General features: G+C 38.8%; 1 protein-coding gene across 6 annotated transcripts in view; it reads right to left on the reverse strand.

Moving 5' to 3' along the window:
• Positions 1-2,049: 2,049 nt before the first annotated feature.
• Positions 2,050-23,321, reverse strand: part of PTPN5 (protein tyrosine phosphatase non-receptor type 5) — an 81,921-nt gene continuing 60,649 nt past the window's right edge. For 5 of the 6 annotated variants that reach the window (XM_057412734.1, XM_057412735.1, XM_057412736.1 and 2 more), the window contains 6 exons: positions 19,683-19,762; positions 19,058-19,195; positions 15,709-15,819; positions 11,366-11,526; positions 7,850-7,963; positions 2,050-4,154 (listed from right to left, as the gene is read on the reverse strand). In XM_057412734.1, coding sequence (XP_057268717.1) covers positions 4,061-4,154; positions 7,850-7,963; positions 11,366-11,526; positions 15,709-15,819; positions 19,058-19,195; positions 19,683-19,762 — 698 coding nt within the window. In that variant the 3' untranslated portion in view covers positions 2,050-4,060. Of the gene's footprint in view, positions 4,155-7,849; positions 7,964-9,914; positions 10,036-11,365; positions 11,527-15,708; positions 15,820-19,057; positions 19,196-19,682; positions 19,763-23,321 lie in introns of all 6 variants that reach the window. The other variant, XR_008972564.1, reaches the window with a different exon arrangement.

Raw genomic sequence — 23,321 nt, forward strand, 5'->3', positions numbered from 1 at the left:
CACAAGCTTAGGCAGGTCTTCTGCACTAAAGTTAATTGTACCCCGTTCTGTTACTTTCACACCATGCCATGAGGATGGGGCATTGGCTGTATTCAGGCACTGGAGTCTGGTCTGTATCAGTACTCAGAAGCAGAAGGAATTCACCTCTTTGTTAATATCTGAAATTCACCTGGAGATGTTAGAAATCAATGGTTGTGTTGTCTAGAGCATGCAGTTCTCTTTGCCTGTCCCTTAACTCAGGAAGCTGCATTCACTCACATATTTCTTCTGTGCTTTTGAATGGAGCTATTTTCTTGCAGGACTCCTGAGCTGCCCTACATTATCCTGAGTTGCTAGTCACACAGACATCAGCAAATATACGTCTACAGACTTGGCAGAAGAAACAAGGTTATCCCCAATGTATCTCAAAGCATTATATTTTTCTCTCTAGCAAATGTGTAACGCACATTTCATGTCAAGCATAGAGACAAACATAGTTATGGCTAACAAACTGTAGATTTACCATTTCTCTTCATTTAAAATGGTTTCCAGGAAATAACATAAAAAAATAATAGTGCAGGTCCACTTCTAAAACCTGTTAAACTCACCAATTAGCAGGTATACGCTTTCTAAGACCACATGTGTGCAAGCTACATGGTTCCTTCACTGCAAAGACAGTAGGTCCCGTCTAGTGATCTCTTTGGTCTCAAGCTCTTTTGCAACTGCAAGTTAAGATTTTTTGCAACTGCAAGGTTAAGATTTTCCAAAGTAGACTAATTGTAGTGGAAATGTGCAGAACTGTTAGCTACTTCTGAAACTCTTGCAAGTAAATATAACTGCTAGGTAGTTTCAGAGTAATTTGACTAAGTCATCTTTATCTTGATCCTTCAGAGACATGAAGGATCCTTCACCTTTACCTGGATACAACTCTTACTCTCAAGTGCAATATTAGTTTTTGTTCTTACATAACTGTGCATCTGCTGATCTCAGAGAACCTACAAAAGAACAGAGGGTATCATTAGTCTGTTACCATGACAGAAGCATAAACAGGGTAACACTGCTTAAGTGCAGTGGCCAATGACCAACTGACTAGCAAACAAGTAAGGCACTGAGCTAGGCTTTGCTCTGTTCACAAAGTATGAAAAAGCTTTTGAAATAGACATCACAGTTGATTCTAAATAAAATTATCTCAAGTTTTGTTATATGCTGACCTACATGGAGAGAGGAATTCAGTCCTCTGGGGAACAACTTTGCAGGCATTAATGCTGTAGTCTCCAGTACAAAGACACCTAGACACTGAGCTGAAGAGAGTGAAGGAAATGTGCTAGGAATTTTCTTTTAACACAGAGAGAGTGCCCAGTAAAAAGAGAAATCTAATAAGACACATAGCTTCACTTAATTCCTATTGTCAGCTCAGTTTCAAACTTATTGACTACAGAAGCAGCAGCCCCCCTCATCTCAAGTGCTTCTGCATGGCCACAGCTCCTTTCTGCTAATCTCAGACACCAAATTCTATTAAAAAAAATAAAAAATGAGAGAGAAATACATTAATTACAGTAAGACTGAAGAGTAAATAGGAGGATTAGGTCCAAATCTGTTAGACAAAATAACAAGGCATTTCAATATTTTGATCCTGACCAAGTGGCATGCTCTTGCCTGGTGTGAGATAGCAGCACTGAAGCCCTTGTAACCAGACTGTGCAACTAGGCTGACACTTGCTTTGTACTCGTGAATGAAAACAAAGCAGCCTGATTTTATCAATGGATACTTGCTCAGGACATTCCACATATGTAGAACAGGAGTGGAGAAGAGGCTAAATTTCCTTCATTGGTATAAATCATTCTCTTCTACTAAAATCAGTGAAGTATTGCCACGTAATAACTGCTGAACATCTGTGCAAGGACCTCTAAAAGTTAATATCTTAGAGCCCTTTATACTTTGTTCGCCATAAAGCAATTGACTGCTAGAATGCCTCCTTTTACAGGAGGCAACTTATACACAGAACTTTGCTCCTATATGCACACTCCTATCAAATATCAAAACCCATGATTTAGCAGATGCACAGGAAGCTGATGCCAGAACAAGTAATTTTATTCACTGAGTTATGACACTGAAGGGCACTGAACAGCTGAAAACATTTATAGGAATTTCCACTTACAAAGTTATTCAGAACATCAGTGGTGCCTCTTTTATTTCTAAGGAGTACTTAGATGGAATAGTGTTATCCCTTTGAAAGAATCAGTAGCAATGGGGAGAATACAGCTAGCAAGGTTTACATAAAACTAACAGTCATGTTATGCTCAAAAGCTTAAATTTATTGCTCTATTTAATGAGTACCACCAGTATTTTTTAAAAGAATGCCAGTTCTTCCTGCTAGCTTCTCACTGAAGAAAATATTTTAAATACAGCAATAAAATCAAGTGGTTTAAAGATAACACATTTTGCCACACATTCATGCAAACCCTGCTGACAGGATTTTTACAGGTTCATGGGTACAGAATAAACACAAAGATGTGTACTGAAATACTGGGAAACTTTCCCCACAGTGATGAAGTTGTAGGCTTAATATTTCAGGCCCTACCCTGCACCTATTGACGTCAATGGCAAAATCTCAGTGGAAGCAGGATCAGCCCTTATTGTTCTGAGAGCTGCTTTACCTTCTCCTGATTAGGAAGTGCAGTAAATTCTCAGAATCTCCTGCACTAATAAAAGCAGTGGGTTTTGATTATTGTTACAAATAAAGAGAAGCAAAAATATTTTTAGTAGATCATTATAGCTTCTGTTCATGAACCACTCATCTTTCATGTTAAGGCTCCTGTGTACCTCCATTTTCCTGTGTTCGATAAAGCACTTAAACATGTGCTTACCTCTAAGCAAAAAGCAGAAACTGAAGTCTTTACAGCCTGATTGAGGTCTAAAAAGAAAAGCATGGGCAGTAGTCTATATTATTGAAAAGGAAACACTGCTGCCTGGACTAGTGATTAGAATGAGCTAATGATTGTCTGAATTTGGTTTAAGAGCAAATTTATCAGAAAGCAGCCAGCACATTCACAATGATTTTTTTTTTAAGCTCTCTATAGGATTTGCATTAATTTAAATGAGCACTGAGCACCTCATCACCCTCAAAGTTTTGAAACTATTTCAATTTCATATAATACAAGTGATTTTATTACATTTTAAACAAAGATTAACTTAACTCAGCAAATTCCACACACGATTTTAAACCTCAAATTTCAGGGGAAATTGTATTTGGATTGTCATCTGGCTACGTAAAAAGAGAAACTATTTGCAAAAATCAAATCCGGTGGCTGAATGAGATGCCAAAGTATTGACAAAGAAAAGGTAAAGCATGAAGAATTTCTGTTCAGGTTAACTTCTACTATGATCCTCAGATTCACCCAGCTGTCATGATACTGGGGCACATTGCTGGTAAGATCTAGAGGTAAGAATCTGACTAATATCATTGAAATATTCCCCCCTCTACCCCTTAGTTCTGATAACACTGATGATGGACTGCTTTAGAAAAAAATAAGCAAGCAAAGATGATGTGTGAAACGTCATTTCAATGTGAATCTACTTGAACCTTTCAATGCAGAGGCTCAGAAGGTTTACGATATACACAGTATTCGGTAATTTTATATGTAAAAACAACCAGAAATAGGCAAAAAGTTACTTCCAAGCTTAGTCAATATACGCCACATTTCAGCATGACAATTCAAAAAGTTTCACACTGTATTTGAATATATTAGCAATGATCTTTTAAAAATAGCAAACTGAAGACAGTGGATTTTTTTCTGTTTTTTTTTTTCTTTTGTAACAAATGAAGCTACTATTCTTATTTACAGTATAAATAAGCCATTTTTGGGTGAAGATTATGTCCTGTCACATATGTTTAAGACAAGGCGTACCTCAGGTCTTAAATGTCAATGCAAACAAGAGCATAAAAGCAATATCAAAGTAAAATAATATATTTTTCCAGCTAAGACAGCCAGGTTACCATGTGTCTCTTATCAGACCTGAAATATATCTGAATGCAGTCAAAACTTCTCTTGGTTTTAGCCTTTAGGAATATCATGAACATTTATTCTTCTGCAGCTCTAGAAAGCTGTTTTCCATACAAGCTCATGACATGATGGACAAATTGATACTGTTCACAAGTCTGGATCATTCCTCCCCTGAAAAGGAAAGAAAAAAAGGGGAGGGAAACAGTAGCCTTATTACATGCAAACATATGAGGAAGTGGCACAGCTAAAATGAAGCTTGCTACACCCAAAAGGTCTCTTCCAAAGATTCCTGGAAAAGTGCCCATTCACTGATTGCAATCAGCTTACAGACTGACCTCCAGCTCCATTTTGAAAGTCTCTGCTAACCAAGGAACAGAAGATAGTCAGAACAGGAACGGGCTTTACCTTCATTTTTCTTTGCAGAGGCCCTCATCCAGTAAGGCAATACCATTGTCATTTACATTCATATCACTGGAGCACCTACAGTCCAAGCACCATCTTAAACACCATGAAAAGCAATCCCCACCCCTACGCTCTAGGCAGATAGATGGGAGCAGGGGGGATAAAGAGGGCAAGTAGTTTATCCAAGATTTCACAACTGCATTAGGGACTGAATTCAGGACCATAGAGGGCCAGGCCAGGCCAGGCGAGACAACTGACATATCATAGAATTTTCGCATTCTGGAATGAGGGTTCTTTCCTCCACGCCATCCTGCATTGCTCATTTGGCAAGTTCACCAGGGAACTAGGGGATGGCCAGCAGGTTTTAGAACAGACAATGGAACTTTAATGAAAGACACTCAGACTTGTAACTGAATTGGCTGCTATGCACGCCTGGATTGATAAGACCCCAGCACAGAAATCTGTTTTGGTTCAGCTTTTAATTCAGCTTCAGCTCTTTAAAACTGCAAACATGAAAGGAAATGCAAGCAGAATAGTCTGCTTTTCCATATATCATTAGCCTCTCTGTATTTGCAAGTGGCATATTAATCAACATGAGTACTACAACGGGAGATAGAAATGAACAAAAAGAACTAAAAGTTGTCCATTTTAAGCAGATTTTACTAACATTTAAAATTCTGCTAAGAGTACCTCAGCAACAGTGATAAGAGCTCTTGATAACCTATTATAATTAAACCACATGATTCAAATTCACAGGAGATGTATGTAGAATTGTGCCAGCATTGGTGCTGGTGCACAGATGCCAAGAACACAATTCCAAAAGGAGGCTGAAACAAGTAGGATTGAGGAACATGGGAATCCATGGGTGATCAAAGCCAACCAGACTGTGTCAGTCTGAGGGAAAACATACATGGTGCATTCCATCAGAAACCTTCACCAGAGGAAATGAATGAAAAGTTGCTTCCTTTGGGCCAGATGGATAACAGACTGCTAGCACCCTCCCTGGGGACTACCCTTCTCTATAGGGTTCAGCTTCACCTGTGAATTGTGGGTCACACAATAACCATACCAGTAAGGTGTAGATGAGTGTGTAAGTCAACCTCATCCTTCAGCCTTTTGAAGTTATTTTGTTAAGTGGCTGCTTGAAGTAACACTTGACAATGAGCAGGGGATGGCAGGAATCCATGCTCCATCCTCTCATCAACAAGCAAAGGTGGAAAAACACGGTGTTTCAAAAGAAACTATTCCCTAGCTAAGCATCTCCTTCCCATCTTAATACAAGCTGACAGTCAAGCTGTTTCTGAGCCCTTCTGTGCTGCACACAGCACTGAAATATATTTATGTCAGTCCATGACACACAAGGAACGTTAGTCATATCTGGCAATTACTTTTCATGCAATTCCATTAACAGTGGGTTTGCACCCTGAAGTTGTAGCAACAGAAGCACCAGGGTGGCCGCTAGGAATTATTTTCCTTTTTACGTGGTTTCCTGCTATGCGGTGGCTTCCTCCCCTTCCCACATACATGCACATCATGACACGTGCTTGCTGTCCAGGCTTTGGCACAGAAAAGAGAAATTACATTTTCACTCCTACCTGCCACAGAAACCTTTCAAATCTGAGTTGCACTATGGGAAATAGCAACAAATATCTCTCAGCACTGTGGGAAGGATGCAGGAATCATCACTTCCTCTCCTTAGTCAATACTGAGTTATTTTAGGACCAGCTGCTGGCCACTGGTGCAAAGCCCAGTGCATGTAATTTTTCCAAGGGATTTTCACCCTCACAGCAACCTCAAAGGTGGTTCTCAGGGCTAATGTCAACTCCACTACTCCTGTGAAGCAGTGAGGTGCATTCCTTTATATATCTGCTCTGGTCTATACCCAGCACTCTTTCCCTAAGTCCTTAGTGACTCCTTCCCACCAACCCTATTTTCTCTAGCTAGAAACCACAAGACAAGAGGATGAGACAGAGTGGGTCTTCCTCCCTGTAAGCTGCTTGGATACTGTCTTATTCTTTCATGTTGCTTCTGACATCACCCAAAGCTTTTGCGGGGGTTTAGTGAAATGACAGTGGATGGCAGCATGACTGCCAAGAAACTACAAGGCCCATTTTCCAGATGTTGAGGAAATCATGCCCTTCTGTAGCAAGGATGGTGATTTGACTGTTTTCCATCTGGAGTATTTTCCCCCATGATATTCAAATGGCTTTTTCCTATCCCACCCCACTCCTAAGAAGTGCATGGCAGCTATGGAGGTCCCTGTAGTCCTTCTTTCCTTCCATGGCATTCTTTAAAGTATGATCTCCCTTTTTCAGCCTCTGTAAATGACTGCCAGTTCCCCTCACCCTGCAAAGCTAGTATTTTTAATTGATCCTCTGTATCATGTACATTTGTAGGCATGTGTTGTCAACCTTTATTTGTATGGCTATTTTTTCCTCTGCAACATTAGTCACAGATACACAGATATTTCAGATCCAGACAAATATTTCACTGGGTCATGGATAATGAGCACTCAATATTCATTTTCTGGTATTCTTCTCAAGAAGCCTTTCCTTGTCTGTCCTGAAATCCACTGAAAGAGCCAAACCTCCAAGCCTCTGTAGGTCCCTGTCTATCAGAGCCTCAGCAGGGCAGCAAGCATTTCATTTTCTGCCTCCCACTGAGCATAATTTCTCCTCTGAAATAAAGTTCAGCGTGGGGTTAAGATTCTTTTTTTTTTTTTTTTTTTTTTCTGCTCAGAAAAATCTCTGGTGTGTTTTTCATGACATCCCCTAACTACATTTATCATTATCATTAGAGAGAGCACTGAGACATGTTTTGATGGCACTTGAAATCAGTAGGAGAGGAAAAATAACATCTCTGGTACAAAACTCAAGTCTGTTTACTTTATAATCAGACTCAAGGTGGTGTGCTAAGAAATGCTTAACTGTAAGACCATTGAATTTCTGGAGAATTTCACAGCTTCTTTCATAAGTATGCAAACACTCCAGGCTGTCCATACTCTTCCTCTCCCTGCAATGTCCCAAGCAGTCATGCTGTCTCACAGCTCCACATATACAAGGCCACTTTTCTTTACTCCCCCTGGGAACAAAATGCTGATCTATGGCTCTGAACTTAAGTACAGAAGACCTTTGAGGCTTTGCTTCTGTACGAACATGGGGCCAATTCCTCAGCTGGTGAACAACCATCCCTTACTGCATTGAGCTGTGCAGCTATGCTGATTTTGATGCCACTTGTGAATCTAGCTCACTTCTGCAGCTATTCATTAAGCCTTACTGCTCATAAAATAGACAAAAGACTACAAGTCAGAACTGCTTAGAACATGAAAACATCCTCCAACGTTTTCTCTCTTGGCCTCCATTTATGTTTGTTCCTCCCCTCTTCCCACTTGTTTCTCCTTCAGTAAAGGGAAAGATTACCATTTTTCTTTTTATTTTTTCTGGAAAGAAAACAGGCTTTCTTACCTGTCTAACCGTAACTGGCAGGCTGTTCGCAATATGTCAACTATGCCCTCGCTCTTCAGCTGTTTACAGCAGACACTAGTTGCAATAAAGCAGCCAGTCCTCCCGATGCCTGCACTAAGGTAAGGAAAAGCAGAGAGAGGCAGTGGAGATGTTAGAATGGCTTTGGAACTTCCTTGTTTAATGAGTGCCATTAAACCAGCAATCAAATCCCATTATCCCTTTCCTCCCACCAGTCTTTGCAGGGTGCTTGCAAATATAAAGCTTTAACTAGGAAAAGATACTAACTTCAACAGGAGAACAGAATAAAGCATGAGCCACTCACAGCAAAAGAGTGAACACTGCACATACAGTGCTAAAACTGGAATATTAATGAGTATCATTTGACCCAGTATGCCATTGAACCTGTCACTGAACCACTGTAAACAAGCAGTTAAACGGTATTTCTTGTTAGACTTAGTTTGAGGGCACATCTTGCTTTGAAGACAACCTTTGTTTTGAGATTCTTAATCCTAATAGCTTCTTTGAAAGCTATTTTCATTCACATGTACAGTAAAAAAAAAAAAGAAAACAAACAAAAACCAAGCAAACAACTCTTGCTTAAATAATTAGAGCTAACAGCACTACGGCAAATGTGAAATCACTTGCTGGTCAGATCTACAGTTCTCTGAATTAGTGAAGGATACAACAAATCCACTATTAAAGAAATTTCTCTCTTTCTTGAGCACCTTTATACTGATTCAGCCCTTGCTTAATATCAAAATTGATTTTATTCTCAAAGGCACAGTGCTATTGAAGCTGTGAATTCTTCTTATCACCTAATAAAAAAAAAAAACAGCAGCAAAAGCTGAAAGATCTTCTTATGTGTTAAATAATTAAGTGAGCATACTCGGGAATAATGACTTGACGCAACTGCAAGAAATCCTGCTTCCATTTAAACTGTGCTAAAGTTGTAATATAAAAACATTGGCAACAAGTCTACAAGGAACAACAGAGTTTGCAATTAGCTGCTACTCGCAAAGTCCTAATACTGTTTTTTTTTGACTGTATAAACAGTTTTTTTACTCTGAGTTTATGCTTGTTGGGAAAACAGCTACATTGGAATCATTTTAATTTCTAGTACAGAATGATCAAGGCAATTCAATGTAAGTTTGGGAGATGGTATTATTAAGAACTCATCTCAGTCTCCAAATAACTGTACGGAGGCACCTACGTGGCTTAAAATTTTTGTCTCTGAAGCTCTCTATACCTCATGAACTGACTCTTTTCTTTGTTACTTCTAGTTTGTTAATTATAACTTCAAACATTTCAGGTAACTCTTTGCTGCATGTGCATATTCATCAGTGGTTAAAAAGGAGGAAAAAAAAATCTGCTAATTGATGCCATAACCAAACAGGTCACAGTACACAGTTCTTGTATACAGTTTCCTATCCATAGACTTCAGCGTGTTTTGCAAAGAGAGGCAACACCGCCTGTTTTTAGATAAAGCAAACAGCACTAGCAAAGCACTTGTCCTAGGACAAGCTGCAGGTCTCTCAGTGGCTGAGATAAATCCCTCCAAGACTGCCCAAGAGTGGCACCTTATCCACAGGACCTTCAACAGGACTACTAGCCTGCGTGTAACATGAAGCTGCTTTTAAGAATAGCTTCATGATTAGGTTTGTATCTTTTTTTTTTTTTTTTTTTTAAGGTGCATTATGTTACATCACTGAAGGCCTCAACCACAGCGATTATGAGGATCTCTCACAAAGGTCAAAATAGCTACTGTACTCTGTGTAACATGGGCCTTGGCTAATGGCTTGCTGCATAAACCACTCTCAAATAGAGGCAGTGTATTAAATTCCTTCTTCAGATAAAAGTGATTGCAACTGGAATAATCTGAAAGGGCTTTGATCCACATTTATCACATATAATACTTTATAATCCTATCACCATGTCTCTTAGTAATTACTTCAAATAAAAATGCCCCGTTTCCCCCCAGATTATTACTGTGTCATGGGGATGACACTATACAAGAGGACACAACAAGTATGCAAAGCAAGAGTGACATGGTGACCAGAATCTTTACCTGCAGCAAATACCATAATACTTCAAGGAGCTCTTAGAGAGTCACAGATTTCCAAGGACAAAGGGGACCGTCTTACAAACCATTTCTTATTTTCTCTGAACTCTCCCCAATTTGTCAAAATCTGTTTTAAAAAACAGGCAGAAAAACTGGACATGTGGCATCATACGAACATTTTACTAGCGATTACTCCATATTAGCTTATAGGTGGATCTTTGATGACACTGGGCTACCAACCATTCATGCCAAGACTCTCTTTAAAAACATTTCCAGTGTATGATAATACCCCATTTACTATGGCTTTTGGGTAGCAACCATCCGCCATTTCCTAGAAAATGTTATGCAAAACTAAGTAAAATTCCTCACAAAAGAATCACAAAGATAAATTTGGCAAAATGTATGTTACTGAAATTATGGAAAATTACCCTGGTGAGATTACTGCATTGCTCATCAGGCTTTCTGCTACTTACCTGGAAGGATTATTTTGAGAACTGGCTTGTAGTTTTTAAGTAATCATATTTAACCTTTCCAAACACTTGCAAAACAGGACTTGCTTTTAGACCTTTGGAATTTCTCCAATTTTTTAAGAACTAGAATTCAGGTATACTAAACTTTAATAGCTTAGAGTGTGTGGCCAAATTTTTTTAAACACTCTTGGGTGAAAATCATCCACTGTAGCTGATTTAATAATGGTTAGCAGTTGTTTAGCATGATCCCTAGTTAGCAGTGGAAAAGAATGTACAATCATGTCTACAAGTGGTAAGTACATCCTCCTACTTCTTTCTGAAGACAGAAGTATCTATCTTCATGCTTTTTTTCCTGCTCTATGATTGATAATTACAATGTTATCATCAGGCTTCAAGCAACTTAAAGATTTTGCTTCTTTTATATAAAAAATTACCATCTTTGCCAGGGGCTTTTCAGTTTTTCTATCAGCTGCATACATTTCCTGTTGGTTGGTTAGTATTTGCTGCCATCAGCTTTGCCACTATTTAATTTTATGTATTAAACTTAAATTATTGTCTTCGGCCTAATAAGGATTTTTTGAAAACAAAGAAGGAATCTACAAAGTGGTGTTTTGAGTCTTAAAGATGAATGCTCTTATTTTTCTGCTTGCATGTGTCTTCCAACTCAGTTTCACTCACAGCACGTTAATCTTTAACCTGGCCCTTTTAAGGTCATTAAAGGTATATATTACTAGTAAAGCAAATGAAACAAGACTTTTCTTACAGGTAACTGAGCCACTGCCAGCTTCTCTGTTCAGCTCAGGCTGTATCTGAATGCAACACTTAGGAATACAAAATTAGTGTCATTAAATTTTATAAGTTCCAAGCATTTCACAGAAGCAGTTGAACAAGATCTCCCATGTCTGACTGATGGTCAATATGACAGTATCTGCACTATGCCACTGTATATGAAGAAGCCCTTAGGAATCAGACACAATATTTATTTACCTGCAGTGAACAATCACTGGTGCATTATTCTCTTCTGCACTCTGCATGGCCTCTTCCACTTCCAGTACTAGCTGTAACAGAGGAGGGGCTTGATCTGGTGTCTTCTGGTCTGGCCAAGATGTGTACCAGTAGTGTTTCAAATTTCTGACTTCTTCTCCTTTCTGCAATCCAGTTAAGATAAACAGCATAAAGTTTTAAAATAACTTCTGGTTGCAGATTGATACCAAAACCTGGCCTTTGCTTTAAGAATGAGATAAGTAGATCAAAGCTTAATGGAACAGGAGATTCAAATGGCAAGCCACACAATGCAGAAATCTGGATTTCAAATATCACATCTGCATTTCAGTAAACTGCCTTAAAAAATATAATTCCTCCCCTCTTTTCTTCCTGTCTCCCCCCCCCCCAAAGTATTCTGCTCTTTTAGCACCAAGAACTGTGTGCAAAACACTCCAGGCAGTCTGTTCTCTCTTGACAGATTCATTCAGCAAAGCCAGAGTTGTGTTTGTGACATAATTGCTTTCATCAAGTATTTGACATACAAAGAGCCAGGAGCCATATCTCTGTCATAGATAGATAGATCGGTAGGTAGATAGGTAGGAGCTTATTTTTCTATCTCTTCTGATAGACAGACTCATATCAGTTTTCTGTCAATTCTAGTTTTCTCTTAGACATGGCAAGAAGTTCAGAGACACTATGGAAGGTGGGAATTGTATCGAGCTGCAGTCCAGGGCTTTTCAGAGACACACATTCCAATTTTCTCTTGTCTCAGCTTGGCTATGAATACAGCAAATACGCTGTTACCTTTTCTGAGTGCCAAGTAGCACTGTGTGCTTCTGATTTTGTGTGTTCAAAGTGACATCCTTCTGCATGATTTCTAAAAGAGCCAAATAGTTAACAAGGAGCTCAGGGAAATGGCCTTACCCTTTCAGCCACTACATAAGCCAGATGGCATAGGGCTAAGAAAATGTCTTCAAAAGGTCTGGGAACAGAAGCTTCCACAACCTTCTCTTAAACACTTGGCTGGCTGAGTTTAAGAGAGGAGGAAAAGTGGAACAAATTTGGCTCTTTCTAAAGAGTCAGACACAAAAATCTGGAAATAGTTTCTGTCATCTACACTCCTAAGTCCGTATGACAGTCACTGGATGTTAAAAGTGCTCTGTGGTTGTGTCACTTTCCATCCTGCTCTTCAGTCAAAAAAGCTTTTACATATCTTCACAGTGAACTAGACTAGGGAAGTGATCTAGAAAAATCTATTTTCTTTCTCATACTAGATTAATTTTCAGATGGATCGATCAGTTCTCCCCTTTGGCTTACCACACAGTCACATACACGCTTGTATGGGCACACGGGAAACAACTTAAGCATAAGAACAAGAGAGCCAGACAGGGGGAGGCTGGTCTTCGTTGAGCTGCAATTCCAGTTTATACTGGGTTTAAAGTGCTCACTGAAACACAGCTACAGGAATCTTAAGCTCAGTTTAAGTACACTTTAAGAGGCTTACTACTGTAACACAGGGCCTGGCCTTAGGTTATTTACCTTAGTGAGAAGCTGTTCTACTTAAGAGAGCATAACTAGTCGCCATGAATAGTACTTGAGCTCACTACTGTCAGTAAATCAGAGCAACACTGCTCTGAAATATGAACATACACAGTTGCTTTTGAATGTGTGACACCGTATGAACCACAAAGATTATGAACATTGGATTCTTAAATTGTGAAAAATTATAATTAAAATGTTGGCAATAATACTGAGTGAAAAGTAAAAGATAAGTCATCTGAAGAAAAACATTAATCACTACATTTGACAAAAATAGAAAACAGACAAAGTTCTAGTGATGAACTCTGCATTTCTTTAGTTCTTTAGTTTTGTCTATGCTGTTACCAATTTTATGCTTCTGCTTAGAGAAGCTTGACTTTTGTGATTCTATAGACTTTTACTTTAACAAAATATTCTCTATTGGTGCTTCCATGAGACTGAGAAGACTCTGGTACACCTAGGAGGAAGCAAGATTTAACTGATGGCTTGAAGTCCACCATCATGTATGCTACAGCTGAGGCTGTGTTCTCATTTTGGCTGTGAGAGAGTTGATTTTCTTCCCAATAGCTGGTACATTGTTGCTAAGTAATGCTTACTCTAAATCAAATACTTTCCAGTTTCCCATGCTCTGCCAGCCAGGAGCTGCACAAGAAGCTGAGAGGGAGTACAGCCAGGACAGCTGACCCAAACCAGCCAAAGAGATACTCCATACCATAAGAATATTGTGCTCGGTATATAAACTAGGGGGAGTTGGCAGGAAAGGGCCTGTTGCTTGGGTCAGGCTGGGTATTGGTCAGGAGGTGGTGAGCAATTGTACTGTGCATTACTTGTTTGGGGTTTTTGTGTGTGTGCATGCATGTGTGTGTGTCTGTGTTCTTCTTCTATTTCCTTTTATTATTATATTTTACTTTATTTCTAGTGTTCTTATCTAAACCCATGTTTTTTTAAACTGTTTCCCAATTCTCCTCCCCATCCCACAAAGAGTTGGAAGGGTGAGGAGTGAGCTAACAGCTGTGTGGTATTTAGTTGCCAGCTGGGGTTAAACCATGACTGGCTGAGATCATGAATTGATGGCTAGACACTGGCAGGTTCCTTTGAAAAAAGAAAACAAGCTTTGTCCTATTGCCTCAGATTTTTCTAAATCCCTAAAGCTTGCAAATCCTGCTGCCTATTCTGACAGAAGTATGACAGTCCACCCTGTAACTTACACAGTAATCACATATTGCTGGTGGTGAAATCGCGTATTTCTGACCACTCATGTTTAAGGGAAAACAGGAGTTAATTCATGGCTTCTCTAGTTTTCACTACCAACTCATTTGGGAGTTGGGGAAAAGAGACATTACCCCACTAGTACTGAAAACAAAAACATTGTTTAACTGAAAAACAAACCGGGATGAGCTAGAAGTCTGCAACATACTTGCAAACATTCTTTACTTCCCACTTGTTACGGACTGTGATTTTCTCTTTGCTGCCTTTGCCAAAAGCATGAGTGACAGACTTTCCACACTCTCAATCCAGATATGGGATTTCATATGCTGGCATTCTGCCTATTAACATATGGCTGAAGAGACTTGAAACTGGTTGGATAAAAGGAGAGTTTTTTCAGCTTGGAAATAAATTGTGGTGTTATACTGAGATCAGGGATAGATAATGGTAGATGAAAAATGTATGAAGTGTATGTAAATAGACTATTCTTATTAAAGCATGTAGCTTGAGATTCTAGAACCTAGCAATGAAAACAGCTGTAAAACGGGACTCTTACTGTAGACTAAGTAGCATTTAAGTACTTAAAAAATTAAATCTGTTTTTAAGCTCTCTGTCCACAAGATGATAGAATGGATTATGGTATGTAAAACTACACATACAAGTAGTTGAAAAGATATTAATATTTAGAAATGTAAGCATGAAGAATGCTGTAGTGAAAGTGTTTCTCAAGGTCATCAACAGCTTTAGTGTCTTGAAGTGGGATGATCCCTCAAAGCATCTTCAAAGTCCAGTCAGTCAAATCACTCAAAGAATAAATTAGCATAGGAGTTCAGTCATAGCAAACAGGAGTGGTACTACTACACCACTAACAAGTGCCAAGCAGACCAGTAGTCCCACTGCTTAGAGAAACTGAAAACAGGTAAGCAAAATTAAAATGCCTTTTACTCAGTTCTCAACTGTCCCACCTCTTGTTAGTGGCACAAGTCATCTTAGGTACAAACAGCTGGTGGGTATCCAGCAGTCTGAAAGCAATCTAATAATGATCCTAAGAAGACAAGCACAATTTAACTATTTCCTAGGGGTCCCCCCATACTACAAAATGTGTAAGATGGCATACAAGTAAAAGTTCCCTGTTGGTAATCAGTTTGCCTAAGCCGATGGCCTAAAGAATAAACAAGCCTTTGAATTCTACAGAACATCATCACAGAGTTTAGTAGATTATTCCATAAGTGCTGTCTGTGGTATAACTTGCAAAGGCTGGTAAGAAACCTTTATCTGTTAGCTAACATGCCACTCCAAATGATCAGTGAATGCAGAGGACACAGAATGAGTCACTGGTTTCTTTCACTGAGTGAACTCCATACTACGACAATTGGCATGGTAGCTTTCAGATTGTTCATATGCAGTCTAAATCTCTGACTGCTTGTTTTATGGTAGCCTTTGTATCTGGTGAACTGGGCAAGGCTGTATTGACTTCAGTAAGGAAAAGTACTACTTGCACAGCAGTACATGCGCAGAAGATTTCTGAGCAACTCTCCATGAACATCTCTATTTAAGGGTTTAGACAGCTAAACTACTGTAAGTACACTGGGATGATTTACCTTCAGGGTGATGAGCCTTAAACGGTAATCGTCTGCTTGTATGACTTTGTTAACTGTAATTTCTATTCCTTCGTAGGTGACCTGTTCCTCTGGCCAATATTCTGTACATTTCTGTGTGCAATATAAAATAAATCTAGTTAAGCAAATATCAAGGGAGGTTCATTTTTACTCCTCTGAAACTAGATATAGCACATGCATAGATGACTATGAATAAACTTTGTTTCTATAATAAGTTTTTATTTTCTGAAGAGAGACCACATTTCATCTGATTTTTGCTGCACTCTTAATAGCACGGCTGCGCGATTGAAAATGCATAAATCAAGTAATGACAAACCAATGATTTAAATACACACATCCTTATTTATCTTTATGCAACTGATGTGCATTTTGAAGACTCATTGGAAAGACCAGTGGCAATGTGCTTGTGTTTCTAGATTAATCCTTTTCTTAAGACAGTAATGATTAGTATAATATACTTTAGTTATCACTATTTCTGTGGTGTTTTATATGGATATGAAACACAAAATACATCTTTTCTATTTTTTATAATGGGTCAATGCTCTCTGGATACAAGATGATCATTTGAATAGGTTTTCGTACAAAAGAACATGACTGCGGGTGCTTTGCGAATTAGATTATGTACCAAAATCCACTTCAAATGGACACTGAAAATCTTTCAAAGTCAAGGAACTAAAAGGAAACAACAGCTGTGACAGCTGTTAGACTACAACACTTGATTTTGCCCCAAAACAGTCAGAGATGCAGCCAGCGCAAGCTGACAACCAGAGAAGCACAAACTACAGTTCATTTGCAAATGTACGTTGTGGTACTGATACACTAGAGACTAGTAGGTGAGAATTTGTAAGCACTCCTATCCTGGAAGGAAGGCTGACAGACTGTTTTCTTTTGTGTAGTTTCTCCTTAAACTAATCAATATGCAAAGGAAGAGACAGGCGCTTTCACACAGTGCACGAACTAGTTTGTGGACAAGAAATGACATGAACAAGGCAGGGTCTGAGAAAAAGGCTCCCTTGTGACAATGGAAGATGTAATCTCATTACCGTAAGACAATAAGAATCTGCTGTTGGACAAACCCAGTTAAAGACAATGCTTGTAAGCTTCCTCTTTTACATAACTATACACTACTTTGAAAGAAGTAAGTTACAGCATTTTGCTCTTCCCCACCAAAAATAATTCTACTTCAGGAGAAAGACTAACAACAGAGAAGTATCTTGCAAAGTTACTGAGTCAAAATTTTTGTGTGGGAGAACCAGTGCTGTTCCATCTGCATTGTGCATCAGTTAATAACGCACTGGTAGCGTGGCCCACTGTGTCTCTCTAAAATTATTTATGCAGTTTGAGGTTTTTTCTTCCTCTACTCTTAAACTGCAGAATCCATTGTAAAAATTGTCAAGAGTGCTAGCAGCTATCAATAGCACAGACGCTCCTCTGGTAAAGGAGTGGAGTAAGATTGCCCACTCATTTCTGTGGGCTGTCTGTCAGTTTAGATTAGATGTGAAAGAGGGCTGAGATACAGAGCTTTTAATACTCGCATTAGCAAAGACATTGCACTGAGGAGGAACACAGAGCCTCTGTTAGCAGCATCATTGCTGAACAAAGGTTTTGGTTTTTAATCTATGTACTTCTGAGTCCTGTTATTCATATATGTGCTATAGAAGAAAGGAAAAGAATACAGAAAACATTTACATGAAAGGACTTGCCCTATACTCATGGCTGAGATTCCTGACATTGTTTAGTTTTTGACACAAAACATACCAGAAAAGACTCAGCAACTCTGTTATGATGCATAGGCTGATATGATGGGTGAAATTCAGATATAAAGGTTATTTTACATTGCTGTTATTCAACCTTGCTAAATAGACTACAGTGGAAGAACTTATCAGCAGATATGTCATTCAGGACCAATATTTCCTCTGCATTATCGTCTTTAAAACTCTAAGTCTTTAAATGATTCTGGTACACTATGTCACAATATTTTAGCACCTTACTTGCCACAAACTGGCAACTCTAATCAACGAACAAGTTATTACTTCAGTGCTGCCTCTCAGATAGAGGCAGACATGAGTTTAAAATGTTAGTGCAAACAAAACATTTGTATCAGCAACATGCTGTATTTTGCAGCAGCAGTGCCTTGACAATATGTGTCCAATCAGGCAGTTGTAACAATGGACAACTTTTAACTTGCAAAGCACAATAATTCTGTGTCTGTCATGTTCATATCTTTTTTCCACTAAAGCTCAAGATTAAATGTATTTACTTCACAACTGGGGAAAGCTAAAGGTTTATGCACATGCATAATTATGGGCACTAAGCTTCCAGATAGCAGTTAAGCCATTTTAATTCTGTGTGTGATGAAGGTATGCTCATATTCTTGGGCTTTTAAGCATCCAAAGCCTCTTCTCCAAAGGAAACTCTCTCACCCAAATGATTAATGGGCTCTCAGGGAAAAGCTTTGACAAATGCTGCTGCTGCAGCTTAAGAAACACTGTGAGGATCTCTCCAGTACACCTTGCTGCCAGTGTTAAGGGAGATACAGAACCCAACACGTGCCCAGACCACTTTCTCACATCCTACACTGCCAATAAAAGCAGATGTAAGCTCAGCTACCTATCTGTGAACTGAAGCCCAGGCACATGGTTCTTGCAACTCTGCTATGAGGCAAATAATTCAGCAGGTAAGTAATGAACAGGTAGAGGGCAGCGGTATTTTAAACTGAAAACAAGGATCACGTTAGGTGGATTAGCAGAAACACCATGACAGTTTACATTCAGGAAGTAGGTGGTGCATAGACATTGTCAGCATCTTAATTTCAATATTTCAAAAGCATTTTCTAGACACATTCAGGAAAAGGTCCTCCATACCCAAGTCAGCTCTAGTTGCTGATTTTCATAACTAACACCGTTCACAAGTCAGGGACAGCATCGCTGAAATGTGGATACAGACACTGAATCATAATAAATGCAAGATAAAGCTGCACCAATCTTGTTAATTAAAGATACTCAACCTTAGTAGTTCTGGAGTACTATTGTTTTTGATTCCTTTAGAGAGAACTTGAAAGAGTGTCTGCAAATAGAGCTGGGTTTGGAGAGGTTTTAGGTCAGCTGGGAGAGGAAAAATGGCAAAACCAGCAGTAGACTAAGTCAGACAACAAAACAAGACAAACTGAACCAGAAAAGAAGCCCATGTCTTCTCTGGTCCTGAAGAATTTAATCTAGCTCTGATTGCTCAGGACACTGAACTAACTAACTTGTGCTCGCTTTCTTGCATCTATGCCAAAAATATCTGCTAGGGTACAGATAAAAATACAGACTATATGTAATACCATTACCTCATTCATCTCTTCTATATTGGTAATCATGACAATGATGGGAGAACGTTCCTGCCACACCATTCTCCAGAAATCACTGACAGTATTAACTATCGGTCCCTGAGTAGCAATATATACCTTTTCCTCTCCTCCATAGCCCTGCCAACAAAACAACACAAGAACAATTTTAACAGGCATGTCCACCACAACCACAAAGGTTCAGTCTTTAAACAGAGAGCTACCACTGGGTGAAATGGACTCCATGGCATCAGTTCTTCCCCTCTCTCTCTCCTGCACGTGTAGATGGTGCAAAGGTGCAAGATGGACTCGCATAATTCCAGCAATGAGTGTCCAACAGCCCAGGTGGTGCTGGCTAGGTCAAGAGCCTTATTCAGACTTATTCTCCAGTGCCTTGGTCAGGCCAGCTGACAAGGAATTTGAATCAAGAAGTGCAGAAGTGTGGTTTTGTCTGGTCTGAACCTGTACAGTTGCACTTTGAGATTTAATTTTCAGTTAATGTAAGCAGGAGAGAAGAGCAATCAGTTCAGCTAGGATGACTTTAAAAGCCAGTGGATGTTGCAATTCTGTTAATATAAACAGTGGAAGATAAAGGCTAGGCAGACACAATAGACTACTGAGCTCTTACCCTGATGTAGTTAGCATTGATGTAAGAGCTGAGGGGGTCATCCTGATCAGCTGAGGTAAGGCACACTCTGCTGTGAGGATCTGAAAGGGGTAAAGAGATAAGTAATAGTACATTAGTTGCTCAGAGGAGAGAAAGAGACACAAAAGATTATTTTGTACAGCAAGACATTTACATGTATTCATGGCCATCACAACAGATGCAAATGGCCTTGGAGAGTTCCCATGTTAAAACGTTACCATAAAAAAGGGAAAGGATAGTTGGGGTAATTTGGCTGCTTCTGATAGTTTTATCCACTCTCTGAAGCCTGCTTAATTGCTCCTGTTGCAAAGTCAGTGTGCCAGAGCGAATCTGGAAAAGCAATTTTCTGCTCCAGGAAATTATTTCTCAATTTGTTAGGTCAACAGACTCATTCTGACTTATAAGACATTAGAATATAGTTTGTGAAACGCCAACAAGCAGCTTTTTTCCCAAACCATAAACACGCATTTAGTGCACATAGGCAGGCCAAATGACAGTAACTCTTTCCCTGTTTCATCTTTCAGTGAACTGAACTCCAAGATGTGCTATTAATAAATGCTAATGGTTAAAGAGAAATTAAAGAATATTAACAGCCTCTTGTACTTTTCATAAGTCTCTTCAGTACTTGAGTTTCCCACATTGGGGCTGTTTATGAAGCATTATTCTTGTTTGAATAATACAACAAATGAAAACATTATTCCACCTGTGAAGTTCAGTCCAATTCCCACTGAAGTCAATGGGATCTGTTCCACTGATTTTAATTGAGCTGACACAGCCCACATTCATCCACTTTCACCTCCACTACACAGTTTATTATCATTGACAAGAAATATTCTCCTGACAGAGGCCTCAGCAAACAGCAACAGTGTACATCATCAGGAGAATATTAAAAACAAACCACAGATGACTTCTTTGTAAAAAATATCCAGCATGCTTATAAACCAGAACAAAAAATATATGTCAAAAAAATTGCACTTTACTCAGTATCACATTGATGTTCAAGCACAGAGCAATTTCTACAGTACTACAAAGACTCAGCATGAAATGCTGTCCTAAGAGCAGATTCATGTTACCTATTATGTGATAATGTAATCACAATCTGCAAAGTAAAGAAATTAACAAAGATACTGTTTTACAGTACAGAAGCACTGAAACCAGCAAGTTCCTCTCTAATACAGTTCTCTCCCGCTCAACTTTGCTCACGCCTCTAGTGTTGGGGAGACAGTGAGTCAAGAGATAAAACCTGCTTTTTAATCAAGGATTCTGATAGCCTGCAACATGTCACACCATTAAAAAGATGAATGATATTGGTTGCCAGATATTTATTCAAATGTCACTGGACAGAGTAGTTAGACCCCCCCCTTGCATGAAATTCCTTTGCCTGGCTTTTATGCAGTCATCCATGTAGTCTGCTGAAGTTTGAGTAAAAATTCCATGATTTTACCCTACTAGTAATGAAATAATCCTACTTTGTCCATCTCATGATGGGTCTTTAGGGAGACATAAAGCAGAAAAAAACTCTATCAATGGGTGCCATTGACTTTTAAGCACAGACTTCTTTTAGTATTCTTCAACTGCATTAGAATTTAAGTTACCTTTCACTGTGGACTGTCTTACTGCTGTATCGACAAATATTAAAATGTTATCCAGAAGATGCTTTTATTTTAGATTATAATACTTGGCTTGTGACTTTTCCGTTAATGTAGCATACACATTTGCCGTGGTAGTACATTAGTGAACAGTTTCAATCTTATTTTGTGTAAGAGAGGCCTATTAACATATTGTCGAAACAAGAACATGAACTGTTTGGCAGAAAGTGTAGCTGAAGCTGAGTTGCTCTTAGAAATACATAAACAGGAATAACTCCTCCTTTAGAAAAATTCATAAGACTTTTAATGAAAGAGCTTGCAGTATGAATTTCAAATTTTTGGTAAAGAGGCACTTCAGCAAAACAAGACCCTACTCTTATTGAAAACACTTATCCTAGAACAAAACCAGTGCACAGGCCAGGTCCAAGATGACAATACATCTTTAAAAAAACAGTAGCAGTCTGTATCATTAAGAAATCAAATGACATGTCAGCTATTTTTTCTACAGCCTCTTTGATGGCCATTTTGTGTTTATACTATGTCTGACATTTTAGAGGAACTCAGTAGACTTAACTGAAATGTCTTATGTAACTTAAAATGGTACAGAAGCAACAGAGCCACATAGAAATCTAAAAAGCTTGTCTAGCCATTACTCTTCAGAAAAGGATTCAATGAGACTGATATACAACATGATAGTAAGTTCTTGCCACCTCTAGAATACTGTTACAAGAACTTTCTTTTCTATATATTAAAACAGTGCCTCCTCCAAATACCTTAGAGAAAAGTTATCATTTTCCAGAAAATGCCATAGGACTCATCCCCAGAAGAGAACTGCCTACAAACAAATGTGCAGTTATGAAATATCCAAATCGACTTCTTTAGCTTGGCATTTTCCCAGAAACACCCTTCTTCCATCAAAAAGCCACCTTCTAAGCCATTTTACTACTAACAGAAAAATTGTAGTAAATTATTCTTACAGATTCTCCAAAAGAAATACAAATGCGATGAATTATAGACTATTATCATGTCTCTTACTACAATCAACTCTAGGGTTGCAAATAACTGATTATCATATTATCATGACTGCTCACCTTTTAATGATGACTGCCTAGTTTGCTTCTGGTGATACAGCTGGTAAGCGAATTTTAGTTACTTTTAAATTCCAATTTTGGGTTTGATTCTAGTTTGACAATCAAGCTTTTGCTGTTCCCTATGATAATGAGTGGTTTGAGTCTGCTGTACTGCAGCTTGTTCAGCAGTTCCTGTCATTACTGCTTTCTAAAGCTGGAACCTGTAGGAATGCTAGGTAGACACTCAAGGTAGCATAGGCTATGTTTGGTAAGCTCAGAAGCAGAAGTCAGTGGATGATCAAAGCCTGAAAAGCACTGGACTCTCCCTCATCTTGCCTCCAGATTGAATGAGCTTGGAATAAGCTTAGTAACCCTTGGGGGCATGGTAGGGTAGAAACTAGTTTGCTGAGAGGTCAATGTGACAAACCAATGGCTGCTAGCAGATACCCATATGACTAAGATGAAGTTTGCAGCAAATAATTAATCCACTAAGTGATGATTCTTAAAAAGCAATGATTCTTAAAACTGTTTTCAGTTTTCTTAAAACTGAAAACAGTTCATATCTGTTGCAACTCTGGAACAGGGTGTTCAAAACAGCAGAAACTCTCATTTTCAGTTTAAACATCCAATGCAAGATATTTAAAATGGATCCCGTTCTAAAAGGACACATCAGATATCAAATTCAGACTATATAGATCACTTTAAAACCTAGCGGTTTGGGCATCTGAAATCACTAGACACTTTTGCAATCTTCTATTACAGCAAAACCAGTAAATTAATACTTGAATGATTCACTTCAGTCATTAGCACAGCAATTATGAAATTCAGTTGAATGTTTTTGCACTTCTGCTCTAAAATGGAGTACGAAGTCATCAGAAGAGTTGTGCACATTGGATCACTGTCTGCAGCTGCTACAGTTGTAAGTCTAGATTAATAAACATCTTCTGGAAACAATTCCAACC

The sequence above is a fragment of the Pezoporus wallicus genome, unplaced genomic scaffold (genome assembly GCF_028554395.1).
Source record: "Pezoporus wallicus isolate ANWC-B61680 ecotype Strahan unplaced genomic scaffold, APGP_CSIRO_Pwel_v1 scaffold_6885, whole genome shotgun sequence".
Classification (NCBI taxonomy): domain Eukaryota; kingdom Metazoa; phylum Chordata; class Aves; order Psittaciformes; family Psittacidae; genus Pezoporus; species Pezoporus wallicus.